The 14605-nt window shown below is 43.5% G+C and overlaps 1 protein-coding gene across 2 annotated transcripts in view; it reads left to right on the top strand.

Annotated features, from left to right (window-relative positions):
* Positions 1–14605, top strand: part of PDS5B (PDS5 cohesin associated factor B) — an 813886-nt gene that overhangs the window by 316412 nt on the left and 482869 nt on the right. For both annotated transcript variants that reach the window (XM_069205557.1, XM_069205556.1), the window contains exons 15-16: positions 1512–1560; positions 11894–12033. In XM_069205557.1, coding sequence (XP_069061658.1) covers positions 1512–1560; positions 11894–12033 — 189 coding nt within the window. The remainder of the gene's footprint in view (positions 1–1511; positions 1561–11893; positions 12034–14605) is intronic.

The raw sequence follows: 14605 nt of genomic DNA, 5'->3' as shown, positions 1-14605 counted from the left end.
GTGACTAGTTTTATAAAATGTTTACAGCATCTTTTTCCTTCTGCCCTATTTGTCATGCCCTAATGGAATGTAAACCTTGTATTGATGTTTTTAACATGTACTCATTTTGAGCTGCTTCATTTTTGTCCTTTATGGCTCCTTACTATCAACACTGCTTTTCTAGTGGCATCTACAAAAGCCAGGAGCGCCAGCGAGCTTCAAGCTCGGTCTGTGGACTCTCCATACGCAATGGTTTTTTTCCGGACAAGCTGGTCCTCAGAACACGTGCCTCTTTCCTTTCAAAAATAGTCACCCCTTTTCATTTTGGCCAGACTATCACTCTGCCTGCATTCTACTTCCATCCTCGCCCTTCCAAGGAAGATGAAAGACTCCATTGCCAAGACTTTAAACAAGCTCCCTCTGTTTGCATTGATCACACCAAACCCCTACCAGGGTGATAAGCTCTTCATTGGATTTGGTGGGGCAAAGAAAGGTAAGGCTATTCAAAAACACCCCATCTCCTGGTGGATTGTGATTTGTATTAAAATCTGCTATTCACTAGTGAAGAAACTGCTTGAAGGGATGCATGCACATTCCACCAGGGCAAAGCCTGCCACTACTGCTTTAGTGCATGGATTCTCCATCCCAGACATCTGTCAAGCATTTATGTGGCTGTCACTGCACACATTTACCAAACACTACTGCCTTGACAGCCAAGTCCGGCATGACAGGCATTTTTTGGTCTACCCAATTCACAGGTCCACCTCCAAGAGGTATTGCTTGGAAACCTATTCTAAAGAGGGTTATCTACCGTTAGAAGTCTCAATCAGATGGGAAAGTTAACTTATGCCTTATCTTGTAGAGACTCTAACTGCAGATTCCTCACTGATCCTTCCCACTCTGTGAACTTAGTTCTTCCCCAAAAAGGTCCCACTAGATTCTGCCCACTGGCCGTCACCGGTACATTGTTTTTAACATGGCTCTGAGTTTTTGGGCACAGAATTAGTAACAAAAGAATGCCACTTTTGACGCAGATGGTGTTGTCAGTCGGCTGATCGACTCCACCTACCTGGGCTCAGATGTAATGCTCAAGTCTGTACCAGATAAGGTGCTACTGACGGCAAGCAACTTGTCCATCCAGTTTGTCGTGTAGGGAATATTCTAAAGGTTAGGAGTCTATGGTTAGATAGGGTAATTCACCATAAAGAGCTTTATCGAAAGTAAGTAACTTGTTCATAATGCTTGATGTTCTGATTAGGTCTGCATTTTCTCTGATATGTTAGGTATATGGTATACCTTGAATCAATGTGGCATTCCGATGTTATGCATTGAATTACTGTGTTGTGCAGGCTGCTCTGTATAAGACATTAATCATTTAAGTGTAGATAAAGACTTATGTTCCTGTGCGGAAACTTTTCTGTTTTATTAGGCTTGTATTTTCTTTTAATGTTTAATTCCTTTTCTTAAATATTAATCTTACCTTTGAATTTGTCTGTAGCGATATTTCAGTTATCTTTTATGGTTATTTTCAGACGGATGGTGGCAGTAAAGCAATCTTCTCAAAAGTGATGGTGATAACAAGTAAGTTACTTTACTACTACTCTTAAGTTTGCTTTTAAGTTAGTCTTTTTGTGAAGCTCAGGCCACAGTATCATTATGCTTCTCCATAAAAGATTAACTGACTTTTTTGGCCAAGTAAGTACTACGTGTTGCAACTATTTGTCATTGTCCGGCCTAGATATATGTTAGATCTCATTCCAGAACAAATAATTCTAATAGTACTGATTTGTTTCTGATGGGTACTTCTACCTTGTCAGTAGCTTTACAAGCCGGTAGGGGTGTTGGCTACACTTCAGCACCGGACAAAATGCCATTGTGATGTTATTAGAGCAGGAGATCCCTTTTTTTCTGAGCCATCAGTGCGATTTCGGAGCTTCAGTTCACCTTGTGGAACCCTTTGACGTTTGTTGAAATGACTTTAATTTGTTAAAGATTTCACCCCCAATCAGTCAGGGTTTAAGCCATCATTGACCCACACATCATGCCTGTGGTGCTTGTGTTCAGACCATAATGGCAAGTCCTGCAGCTCCTGCCCGAGTATGCATGCAGTGCCATCAAGAAGCGAGAGGCCAACCTGTCAATGGCCTGGGTTTGGGACAGACTTTAAACTAAAAAGAAGTTGAAACTAAAATCAGCGACAGCAGTGCCACCGCTTTCATCTAATATTTGAAGCAAAAACATAAGTAGCGACTTCACAACTCTGAACAGTTCTACTCATCTAAAGGTAAGTTGTCAAAACTCCCTCTTTGCAGGGCTCTTCTGCGGAGCCACAGCTCGTGGAACGTCCCACGCCACTGACACCTGCTGATCCATCTGACCTGGTGCAGACTCCGAACGTACTACTGCCTGCTGAACCAGCACCAAGGTCTCAGCCCAGTCAGCCTTTTCCTAAATTCTTCGGCGCCAGACCGATGAGGCAGTTATTAATGTTTTTTTTTATTGGAGCTATCGCCTCCTCTGGAGCACCTTTTATCCCACTGAGTCCTATGCCTTTGGAGCACTTTAGACACCATATCCTGCTACCACTTTTGCTCCACTCCTTTCACTGAGGCTAGTAAGAATCCAAGTACTATGCCAGTCCCCACTTCAAGGGTGTGCAGTGAGCATGGTTAAGAGGTAATTATCAGCTTTTTCAGCTTTTCTATATGTCCCTGACAAGCTTTCTCTCTTAAAGTCATCAATAGTTATAAGGTTTCTGAAGGGTCTCACCCACAAATTGTTCCCTTCTCCTTTCATAATGCCTCAATGGGACCGCAACCTCTCACACTTTTAAAGTTTTCCCCATTCGATCATCTAAACAGTTGCCAGTTGCAAATGCTAAATTTTAAGAAACATTTGTCTTGTAGTCATCTTTTCAGCTAGGCATGTTTGTGAGTTGCAGGCACTCATCATTAAACCCCCTTTCACCGCTTTCCGTTCTGATATTTTGGTTCACACAACCACAACTGCTTTCCTGATCAAGGATTGGTTATGCCCTTTCTTTTAGGCCGTTCTTTCACCCTGACAGCCCTCTTTCCTTCTTCACATCCTATAAAAGAGGAAGAGAAGCTTTATAGCCTGGACTTTAAGCGAGTGGACCGCTTCTACATTGACGGAACTAAGGAGTTGTAAGTGGACCACCAACTGTTTACTGGCTGTTCAGGCAAGATAAAGGGCAAGGCAGTGTACTAGTGAATATTGAGAAGGTCGATGAACTTGTGGTTTAAGATATGCTATACTTTGGCTCTTTTCCAAAGCTTTATTTATTGCTTGGATTTTAAAGTGCAGGGGGAAGATTACCTCATATGCTTTGTCGTTCAGAATTTCTTAGTTTAACCAGCCATTTACGCACCTCTCTGTGGTGGGACTGCTTATGCAACCTGCTCAGAAGGTGAGGAATCTGCAGGTAGAAGTATCCATTAGAAGGAAGGAAAGGTTACTTACCCTATGTAATAGTTCAGGTACTGGTGGATATTTTTTCTAGAAGTGGATACTGTATGTACATGCAGCTTCCTCACCTCTGGCTCACTTTCCATTCAGCCATACTGCCCCTAACTTGACTGTTGTGATTCTGTTCTTGTTCACCTGGAAGGATGTAAAAACTGGAGGAGAAACTGACGTCAGTGTCTTAGTGGGTGTGTTTATGGCTCCAGTATTGTCACAATGGAGTCTCTTCTGGCCTAGTTGAGCCAGCTCCCCAGTGTTGAAAGCTCATTCAGGCTGAAGCCTGGAATTATTCAAAAGGTTAGGAATCTGCAGGTATATAGAATATCCACCAGACAGATTGGCTTGTAAGGTAAGTAACTTTTCCTTTTAGAGAGGATGAAAGCTGAGGTAAAAGAAAATAATGAACAGATCTTGGACATAAAATATCTAACCTTCTCAGTAGCTTGAGCCATGATATGAGCTTTTACCAGATGAGCCATATTTATCATTATTCTACCTCTCTGGGCTTGGACATCAATGAAAACGTCTACTCTTGAGGCTTATGTAAAATGCAAATTAGTGTTACCAGTCATTGAGCTTGATTTAAGCTCCTCTGTCCTTTAAGTTCCACTTCAATAAAGTGCTAGAGATATATATGTCTCAATGAGGAGGGAAACCTGCATTTACAATCCCAGTGTATAGGTTTTAAAATGAGCATTATCCCTTTCTCGCCCTTAACCAAGATTCTTGTGAGGAATAGCTGCTCCACCTCCTCTCGTGTTAAGCACAGAGTTCTGATGGTTAGCAGAATTTGTAGATTTCACAAGGGCTTGTGATTTAAACCCCAGGAGCAGTGTGGAATAAGTCTCAGATTCCTGGACTTCTATGTTCTTATCATACTCATGAAAAATTTTCATCCTAATCTGTTCCTAAATTAGCCCCTATGTCCACCTCTTAATCACAAGTGTCATCTCACCATAGCTACTTTAAAAAAAAAAAAAAATGTAACTTTGGTCATTTGGAATTGAATTATGTTATCAGTAGTTAAAATATTTCCAACTTTGAGTGGGTCATTTCACACTGGTGTAGATGGATTGCCACCGCTTGTGCTGTTGATAATGTCTCATTCTCTGTTCTGGAAAAACTCTGGATTTATCGCTGCAGAGGGATTAGCCATCAGAACTATGTGTGGTCTCCCACAAGTGGATATTTTTGTGAATAAAAGTATAATTGAATGTTTTTTTAATATATATATATATACACACACACACACACACACACATACATTTGGCGAATTTGATTTATTGTCACTTCTAACTAGTGTATATTGATCACTCTTTCTATGTGCTGTGCTTCTTATGTGTCCCATCTCCCCATATATTTTTGAATGTGATACTTGGATAATAAGAGTTGGCCCACCTATACCTGCAATCTTATTCCATGTGTAATGTTATCTTATTAATTTGGGTTATCATGACACCAATATGATACATTTGTTGCCATTATTTCTTTACCTTTCCTGAACATTTAAGGAATTTACGTACTTTTTATACTCCCAGTTTCCTGTTCTCCCCTTTCTCTCTTCTTTTGTTGTCTCGTTCCTTGCTGGATAGTTTTCCATCTCCTGTGTGCTGCATGTTGCTTGAGATATTTGTGTCAATGCTTCCTTATGTTTATATTATTTACCAGTAATAATTTGTGTAAGAATTTTTCTCAATGTAAAAATATGAGTTTTAATTATTTTTTTCTTTAAAAATACATTTCCAGGCACCATTACCATATAGCAGGATGAATAACAACATATTTGTCGAGCTGCAAAACTACTGTAGTTAAGCATTGGATCTTTTACAGACTTAAATGCTTGAATCCTTCCTTCTCAAGCTGGAAGTCTCACTGTAGCTTTATAACAGGTCCATGAGACTAAACGTGCCTGAAAGTTTTTATACATTGCCACTATAGTAGTGAAGTATCATATTGGAGAAGACTCAAACACCGGCCATTGCGATTGAAAGTACACTAAACTCCACTCTCCCTAAATGTCACCATCCCTCAAAGGTATATATTAGATAAGGTTAGTTTTGTAAGGGTGTCTAGGCGCTACCATCTACGTGAAGACTGAAATATGCATGGTTGAAACAACAGAGTAAACAGCCACGTTTTGAGTTCCCTCCTGAAGGGGAGTAAATTGGAATGATTTCTTAAATGCACAGGTAATTGATTCTAAAGCTGGTATGAGAAACCTCTACCACCCAAGGAGGCTTTGTGAATTTTGTGGATGATCATTTTCCTAGCTGTGGTCAAGCAAAGGTACTTAGTGGGGGTGTTCCAAGCAATTTATTTTTACAGAAAATTTGGACCGGCCTGATGTAGGATTTTGTGTGTAGTACAGAGTGCTTAGAAGGCTACTCTCTTTCTAAGAGTTAGCCAGTGCAGTTCTTCCAAGGCCTTCAAGACTGGTTCAGATTTCCTAATGTTTTTGAGGATCCGGACTGCTGCATTTTGCAATCTCTGAATTTTTGTGAGAATGCCCAATTGTGCACCTGTGTATAGGGCATTGCAGTAGTCCAATTTGCACAATACCAAGGAAGTGATTACCGTTTTCTGTAAGTCAGAAGGTAAAAAAGGGAGGATTTTATTCAAAGTTTTTAGAATGAAGCAGCAGGAAAACGTAAGTTGGTTTCTCTGATTGGAGAAGGTAAGGTTGGAATCCACAATGATTCCCAAGTTTCTTGCTTTACCTACTGGAATAGGGAGTGCTCTGGGACTGTGGCTACCAGGAATCATTCCAAAAGGTCATACTGCGTCTAAAAAAGAAGGACCTCCGTCTTCTCGGAATTCAGCTTTAGGCGTTAGCACTCATCCATCTGACAATTGAGACCATGCAGTTCTTGAAGCGCAGAGCCATTTTGTCCCCGTTATCGGTAATAGGTACCACAATTTGGGCGTTGTCCCCATAAGAGATGGTAGAAAAACTGAAGGACCTGATCAGTTTCAGGAGAGGGGTCACATACATGTTAAATAGTGTGGGACTCAGTAAGGAACCTTGTGGCACACCACAAGGTACTGTGAAAGGCTTAGATATGAAATCTATCATGGTTACAGATTGCACCATGTCGTCCAAAATGGAACTCTGTAGATTCTAAGCGGTGCCCTGGATTCCTGCTTCAGATAGCTGACATTTCAGGGTCGAGTGGCTCACTGTGTCAAAGGACAATAGGACCACCACCACTTTGCCACCATTGTCCAGGATGGTTCTAATTTCCTCTGTGACTGCTATGTTGTACTACACATGGTTTGGGGAAGGGAAGTCCTGCACGGCTCTACTCTCCTAGGTTACTTTTTACCATGATTTTCCACTATATACCCTTTCACTGGATTACTTCATTCTTTCTGGCTCCTTCTATTCGAAGCTTTTTACCCATAAGCCTTGACCCTGTCCAAGGTTTGAATTTTTTTGGGCATGGAAGGCACTGCAAAGAAGCTTTTGGGCAGATCCTGTGGAAACAAGTAACTTTTCACAGAGGAACTCCCACAAGTAGTCAGTGTACTGCCTTTATTTAAAACATTAACCTTAAGAGTACAAGACTTCTTCTTAATGTGGCTTTAAAAGGTGACTTGGAAAGGTGCAGTAAGCACTCCTTTTCAGGGATGAGTCCATCCAAAATGCTCCTCTTACAGCCAAGACATCTGTGAAAACACTTTGAAATAGTGAGTGGTCCATAAGACTGCCTCCTTGGAGGACTTTGTAGTGTTTGGGTTTCTGCAGGGTACTCATTACAAGCCACATAGAAGTCACAACAGGTGGTCAGGCAGGCATTCTAAAGCTCCTCATGAAGCCAAGATCCATTGTGGTTGTTTTTGGCAGGACACCAAAGAGGACCTCCAAGATGACTGTCAGTCTAGAAAATGTAGGCTTAAAGTTTAGGAATAGGAAGACTAATGATGACTGTGATATAGGTCAGGATCTGGGTCATGAAGACAGGGATGTTTCAAAAAGTAAACATGTCTGTCACCTATATTGCCATCGCAAAGAATAAATTAATTAGACTTACGGACATTCACACTATGACTGCCCCTATGACCAGCAGTATGATGAATCACAATATGAAAGTCCGCTAATGCTGCAAATTCATACTGACCTTAACAACACTCTTCTCTAAGCGATGGCTGGCTCTTTTACAAGGTTCGTTGTTATTGTCAAACTACCTCAGCCTCCATCTTCAGGGCCACCACACCAACCACAACCATCTCCACCAATATAACCTCAGCTCCTACTGAGTGAGGTGCACTAACCTCGTCATTCATAGTGAATAGTGCTGAAGAGTGAAGAGTATGAAGGTGAAGTTTTTGAAGATAAGGCATGTCAGACTTAACAGTGAATTGATTGCATGGTGTAGGAAGCTGGCCTGGTGTGTGGTGGGTACCTAAGGTACTTACACTTTAGAAGCCAGGCTTTCTAGAGTTACCTGTGGATGAGCAGCCAAGGCTTATTTAGGAGACATGCAAAGCTCATGCAATATCACCGTAGTCACACTGCACTTACACACATGAAAGAGAAACACTCAGTGTTACAAAAATGAAGGTACTTTTAGTGACAACAATACCAAAAAGTACTAGAGAAGCAACCCTCCAATAGGAGGTAAGTAACACACTAAATATATCCACTCGTTATCAGCTATAGGCATAGACAGAGATACAAAACAGAGCAAAAGCAATTAGACAGTGACCCTAGGGGGAGCCCAAACCATATACTAAAAAAATGGAATGCACACACAGGACCCCCACCTAGGTAAGTAGAATGTGTAGAGGGGAGCTGGGGGGTACTAAGAAACCCAAAGGTAAAGACCACAGTGCCCACTAGTGAATAGGAAGAAAGGAGTAAGTTACTGGATTTTCCCCAAACCACCTAAAAGGAATAAAATGCAACACCCAGACAAGACTCCCAAGAAACCGGCAGTGGATTCTCGAAGAGGAAGACCTGTGGAAGAAGGGGACCAAGTCCAGAAGAGTCCAGGAGGAGTAGGAGCTGCTACCTACCCAGCTGTGGATGCAAGAGTTGGTCGACAGTAGGACGAAGACAGTCAGGATTGCAGCCCTGGAGCAGGTGAAAGATGCAGTTGATGTCCCATGCGGGATGGATAATTGCAGACGGTCAGTTGCATGGAAAAGCCACTAGCAAGCTTTGGCAAAGGCTGAAGTCACGGTGGAGCAAAAGTAGAGCTGCTGGGGACCAGCAAGGTCCAGGAGGACACAACCCGTGGGGTTCTTCTAGGGTGACCCTCAGGAAGGCAGAGAGAGCAAAGAAGAAGAGACAGCCCCCACAGGAGACCCACTGGATAAGGAACCATGAGTCCAAGGAGCCCACGCAGCGCAACTGGAGAAGGATCCCACGTCGCAGGAGAAGCACACAGAGGGTTGTGCGTCGCATGAAGGAGTTCTGGGGCTACACAGTGCCTGAAGAAGCCAACAAGCCTTTGTAGCTGCAAGAGATGCGGTTCACAGGGGTACTGTCCTGCGTGGAAAGGCAAGGGCTTACCTCTACCCAAGTTGGACAGCTGGCAGAGAGGGCCAAGAAGAATACTCTGGACCACCACCCGTGATGCAGGATCCATGCAGCTCAGGATGAGAGGAGATCCACTTAGCCAGTTGTTGTTGCAGTTGGTGTTTGCGGATGCAGGGGAGTGACTCCTTCACTCCAAGGGAGATTCTTTCTTTCTTCTTGTGCAGACTGAAGACTTGCCGCCCTCAGAGGATGCCGGGGAAATGTTGCAAAAGCTGGAAGGAGCGCTGGAAACAGTGTTGCAAGCAAAGTCGTCCTTGTGGATGCAGATTGTCAATTCCTGGAAAGTCCAGTTGCGGTTCCAGTGGCTAGATTTCAAAATAGAGGTTGCCGAGCAGTCCTGCTGGAATCTTGCAAGCCAAATCTGAGGACCCACCCAAAAGAGAGACCCTAAATAGACCTGAAAGGGATATTGGTCACCTAACCAGGTGAGCACCTATCAGGAGGGGGCTCTGACCTCACCTGCGTGACCTGGCCACTCAGATGCTCCCAGAGGTCCCTGCCAACCTTTGATTCTAGATGGCAGAACCGGCTGCCCGAAAAATCCCAGAAGGCTGGTAGGAGCAATGTTGGGGGTCCTCTAAGGAGTCTCCACATGGCATGGAATCATACTTTCAATACTGGCAACAGTATTGGGGTATGATTCCAACATGTTTGATACCAAACATGCCTAGGTTCGGAGTTACCATTGTGTAGCTGTACATAGGTCGTTCGCTATCTCCAGAACACACACAAAATGGTGTCCCCGCACTCACGAAGTCCAAGAAAATGGAACTGTAGTTTGTGGGGGCACCTCTGCTTATGCAGGGGTTCCCTCACACACCAGTACTTGCATCCTGCCCTCTGAGCTAGGAGGGCTTGCTATAGGGGTGATTATACAGTGACCTGGTGCAGTGACCTGTAGTGAAAAAGGTTGCATGCACCCTTTCACGCTGGATGCAATGTCAGGCTTGCAGAACACTTTGCATGGGCTCCCCATGGGTGGCATAATACATGCCGCAGCCCATGGGAGATCCCCTGGTACCCCAATGCCCTGGGTGCCTGGGTACCACATACTAGGGACTTGCATGAGGGCACCAGTATACCAAATGTGGGGTGAAAATGGTACAAGTTACCAAGTTATAAGGGAGAGGACATAATCACTGGGGTCGTGGTTAGCAGTATCCTAGTGAACACAGTCCAACACACTGACAACAGGCAGAAAAATGAGGGTAACCATTCCAAGACAGACAGTACTTTCCTACACTCCCCCCTCCGCTAAGTCGATGTTGGTTGATTCGCCTGCGCCCCATGGTGCCTGGTGGTCCTAGCGGAGTTGAATAAAATTTGGCATTGTTTGAGGTCACCCGGCCCCATGCTAAAGCTGTCCATGAAGAGGAAGCAGTTGATAGAGGCAGAAATACCAGGGTAGGATAAGCAATCCTGTAGAGGAGTGAGAGCGGGACCAAACTCAGTCACTGGGCCGCGCACACTCTGTATGTGCCCACCGTGTACAGCGGGCGGACGCTCTGTAGGGCAAAGGTGCCGGATGCCAGTTGATAGGGGTCCCCTGCTCATTACAAGCCGGTGCAAGCAGGATATGCAGGTCCACAGGTTTGTTAAACAGGAATGATGCTGCTGATGCAGGATCAAATCAGTGCCAGGGCGCAAGCTCTAAGGGTGCAGGGAAAGAGGTGTACTCACCGGCTCACTCCATGCCACTGTGCCGGCAGGCAGAGGTGCCAGGTGAGTGACAAAACAGTCCAGGCACGCTGGGGCCATCCTCAGCAGAGAGAATCAGCTTAGGGCGTTAGGAAGACAGAGCGAGCATGCGCCTCAGCCAACACTAGGCCTCACCTAGGCCGACGTATGCAGGCCCCACGGCTAGCGCCCACCCGAGCCCAAGGGCGTGTGGAGGAGCGGGCATCCACATCCAGAATGATGACTAATCCTGGCAGCAGGATTCAGCGGCGGCACTGGGGCAATCTGCTTGTCCTTGGCACCTGTCGCCGTGGGCCTCTGGGGACCGTGTCAGGTAGTGGTGGCTGGCTCACTTAGGCTCCTGATCCTGGTGCCGCCTCACATGGGACCCAGCTGCCGCTCCAAGGTCCAGTGACCCCTGAGAGCAGTGAAGTGGTAGCGGGTGACGGTGGACTGTCCAGAAAATCTGCCTGTTTCCATGGAAGCTTCACAATTGCGCGACCATCGTGGTTTGCAGTTGGGCCACGCCCACCTGCTTTGGTATCTATTCGGACGGTGAGGAATCTGTGGTTAGAAGTATCCATTAGAAGAACAAGTTACTTACTTTGAGTAAATCTTTCTGGTGGATGCTCTATCTAGGTGCACATCTAGTCTTATTCCATCAGAAAGAGCATTACAGAAAGTATGCAACTTATTCATCTGTTACAAACTCATGCGGTAAATGCAAAATGTTTCATACCTGTAAGCATTAGTTTGCAGTTTGTTCTTTTGAGATTCAAATGCATGTTCCCCTCTCCATGGAGAAAAAACGTCTTGGAGGAATGTGATCATATGTAGTTCAAGATTGAATCATTTGGGTCTCCCCTGAAGATGAAAACAAAGTTTTAGAAAAAAACACATAGTAATACTCCACACCCAAAAGCGGATCAGACGCAAGGCCACTGCATGTGACTCTGCAGTAGAACAGTAAGCCAACTGTGTTGTAGGTTTTTAAAATTTGAATATTTATCAATGATTATCCAGTTTGCCACTCTTTCTGAGTAAATTTTAAACCCGAGAGATTCATTGTTGCACAACCTAGCCATAAATAAAGGATGGTCTTCATTCTTCTGAAAATTAGCATGTTGTGTGTGCATTTTTTAGTTTACGACAAAGCGAAAGCCTCCCTGAATCAAATAATTATGAACCCCTCCTTATTTATTTTTAAAGGGAACTTACCAGATCCTGGAAAGGCCCAAGACTTTATGAAGAAATTTACACAAGTTTTAGAAGATGATGACAAAATCAGAGGCCAGTTAGAGAAACTTGTTAGTCCGACGTGTTCATGCAAGCAAGCTGAAACTTGTGTGGTACGTTTTATTAGAAAATGCTCAGATGATTATTGTATAATATCTTTTTCTTGCTAGATCATATAGTGCCTGCTAAACTGTACGAAAACTGTTGTTTCTCAAAATGTCACTTAATGATTAATTTTAATTTTCTCATGTTTTAAACTGTAGTGATGGCAACAATGACTGATTGTAATTGTTTACAGATATGATACTGCAGCTTCAACAGGAAGCCAGTACAATTTATTTAGCTGTGCATTAACCAGGAGCTTGCTACAAAGTCTGGGTTTTACCTCGTGGAAATTCTTTATTTTGCTGAGAAAATAATGTGAGAAATAAAATTTGAGGAGTGAAATAACTTTATTTAACATCGGCTTCTGACAATTATTTTGGGTCACATTCTAGTTCAGTGGTTTGCTCACTGTGTTAGCACAATCAGGGACTTGCCTCAAGCAACTCCCTGTCAACACTTGCCCTCTAGAGACAGTCTATCTAGAACTGCTGGGCCAAAATCCCTTTGCAAGGGACAAACACCTAGCTGCTGGTTTTGACCTAATCATGCCTCATCAGAGAAGTTCAGTTTGAGTTGTGTGACCTAATGAACACTGGACCCAAACCTGGGCATATTCTTCACTCTTTACATTGTTTCAATAAAAAAAATGGAGCCCAACCCTGCACCTACCAAGCAAGTGTGGACACTTCAAAAGAGCCTGTCTTTGTTTACCCCAGTACCCATCCATGGCAGGAAAGTGAAAAGTGTTAGGAGATACTGTCTCAATAGAACAAAGGACATTAGAAAAATGTAATCACTGCAACATTCAAACAATCTGTAGTTAGTTGAATTGTCTCCTCCTTCATTCTTTGTTATTGTAAGGGAACACTCCCATCTCAGGCTGGCCAGTGACTTAACCAACAGGAGAAAAATCTGATTGCACAGCCCTATGTAGGATTTCCCCTATTTCAGTGCAACATCAGAGCTCAGTTTTTTGAAGTCCTCTCTCCTAGATTCTTCTGAACACAAACCCAAATGTGCACCTGCTTCTTACCTCTCAAGTGTTTGTTTCTCGCCCATAGGGCAGGGATGAATTTGCCTTTTATTTAATTATTTATGCACATCCGTGAAGTTTCCATAGTAGAATTAATAGTTGCTTGAGTTCTTGGTTTTTGTTTACTGGGTAACAAGCCCCTTCCAAAAAGACTGATACTGAGATTATTGGTGAATGATTTTATGAGGTAATCTTAAAATACCTGTTTCTATGGTTTAATCTGAACTGCAAATCAGTTGGTGGAGGTTATGTGCCCTCTAGAATAGAAGGAACAGCTAGAAACCTTAAGGCACAGTTATATTTTCTATGTGTGAGCAGCAAATACCTATCTGTCCATGCCCTTAATTTGTTTTCAATTATATGATGTTTATTAAATATATTCCAAGCTCTAAGAACATTACAGTAATTTATAAGTTGGCTGACTGTTCTGACACCATACAGAACACATTTTACAATATTGCATTACTACAATTTCCCCATATCTAGCTACTATTGCAATTAAGGCTATACAATAACACAATGTACTGTCCAGCATCCAATGGTATAAGGGTATTTATGCTAGCAGACCTGCCATTGGACCATCCCTACTCAAAAAGGGAGGTCACCTTATGACATCTGGAGGGCTCACATGCCCTTGATTACAAAAAAGTTGAGTTAAAAAGCTAGTATGGCCAGGACAGATGAAGAAGAAGGGGAGCATGGAGGTAGGGGGCAGCCGAGGAGATGGCTAGGCAATGAAGGAGCAGAGCTTTTGGCAGTGAGCCTTGGGGCGGTAACCCTAGTCAAGATCAGGATATTAAAGGTTAGAAGAGCGATGAAATCAGGGAGGTGAAGGGACTCGAGTGATTGATTAAGGGGGGTAGGGGAAGTAGATTAAAAGTATTTCTTCACCAAAACACATTCCAATATTGAAGCAACTGAGGGATAAGTAGGAAGTAGTAAAACACAGCAGACTAATCTCTGTCTCAAAATTCCAAACTAGTGATCCCCCAAACCCATTCCTTGAGACTTCCAGTGTTTTAGTTATACCTAGCAGTTTACCCTTGAGAATATTGCATCAGTCTCACTTTTTGGACTTAGTGTTCTGAGCCACTGATTGTCTGTCTGTTTTTCTTTTGAACAGTAGCCCTCCTCTGTTCCTGTGCCAGTCATCCAGTTTTCTGAGCAACTTCTACGCTGGTCCTACTCATCTCTATCTTGTAAAGTCCACCTGCTGTGTGCCCAGTCGAGGTGGCTGTAATCCCCTCCTCCCCTCCCCTTCCTACACTGCATACCGACTGAAAACCCTCAGAGAGACCACATGGCTCCACACACAAAATTCTCTACAAATATTCCCCACTTCTGCTTAAGTGGGTGAACAGTTAATCTGTCTCGAATCAGAAGCCAAATACAGGATTATTTCTGGAAACTCCTAACCCCATATTCTTTACCTTAGCAAATTCCCCAGGTGTCCGACTTGATCTGGAAAATCTTAAGCAGTACCTTTAGGACGGTAGGGTTTGCCGACAGCTCCGCATCAACATCATCCACACCGGATGTGACATGCA

This window comes from Pleurodeles waltl, chromosome 8 (assembly GCF_031143425.1).
Source record: "Pleurodeles waltl isolate 20211129_DDA chromosome 8, aPleWal1.hap1.20221129, whole genome shotgun sequence".
Classification (NCBI taxonomy): domain Eukaryota; kingdom Metazoa; phylum Chordata; class Amphibia; order Caudata; family Salamandridae; genus Pleurodeles; species Pleurodeles waltl.
This window is presented reverse-complemented; position numbering and strand designations above follow the sequence as displayed.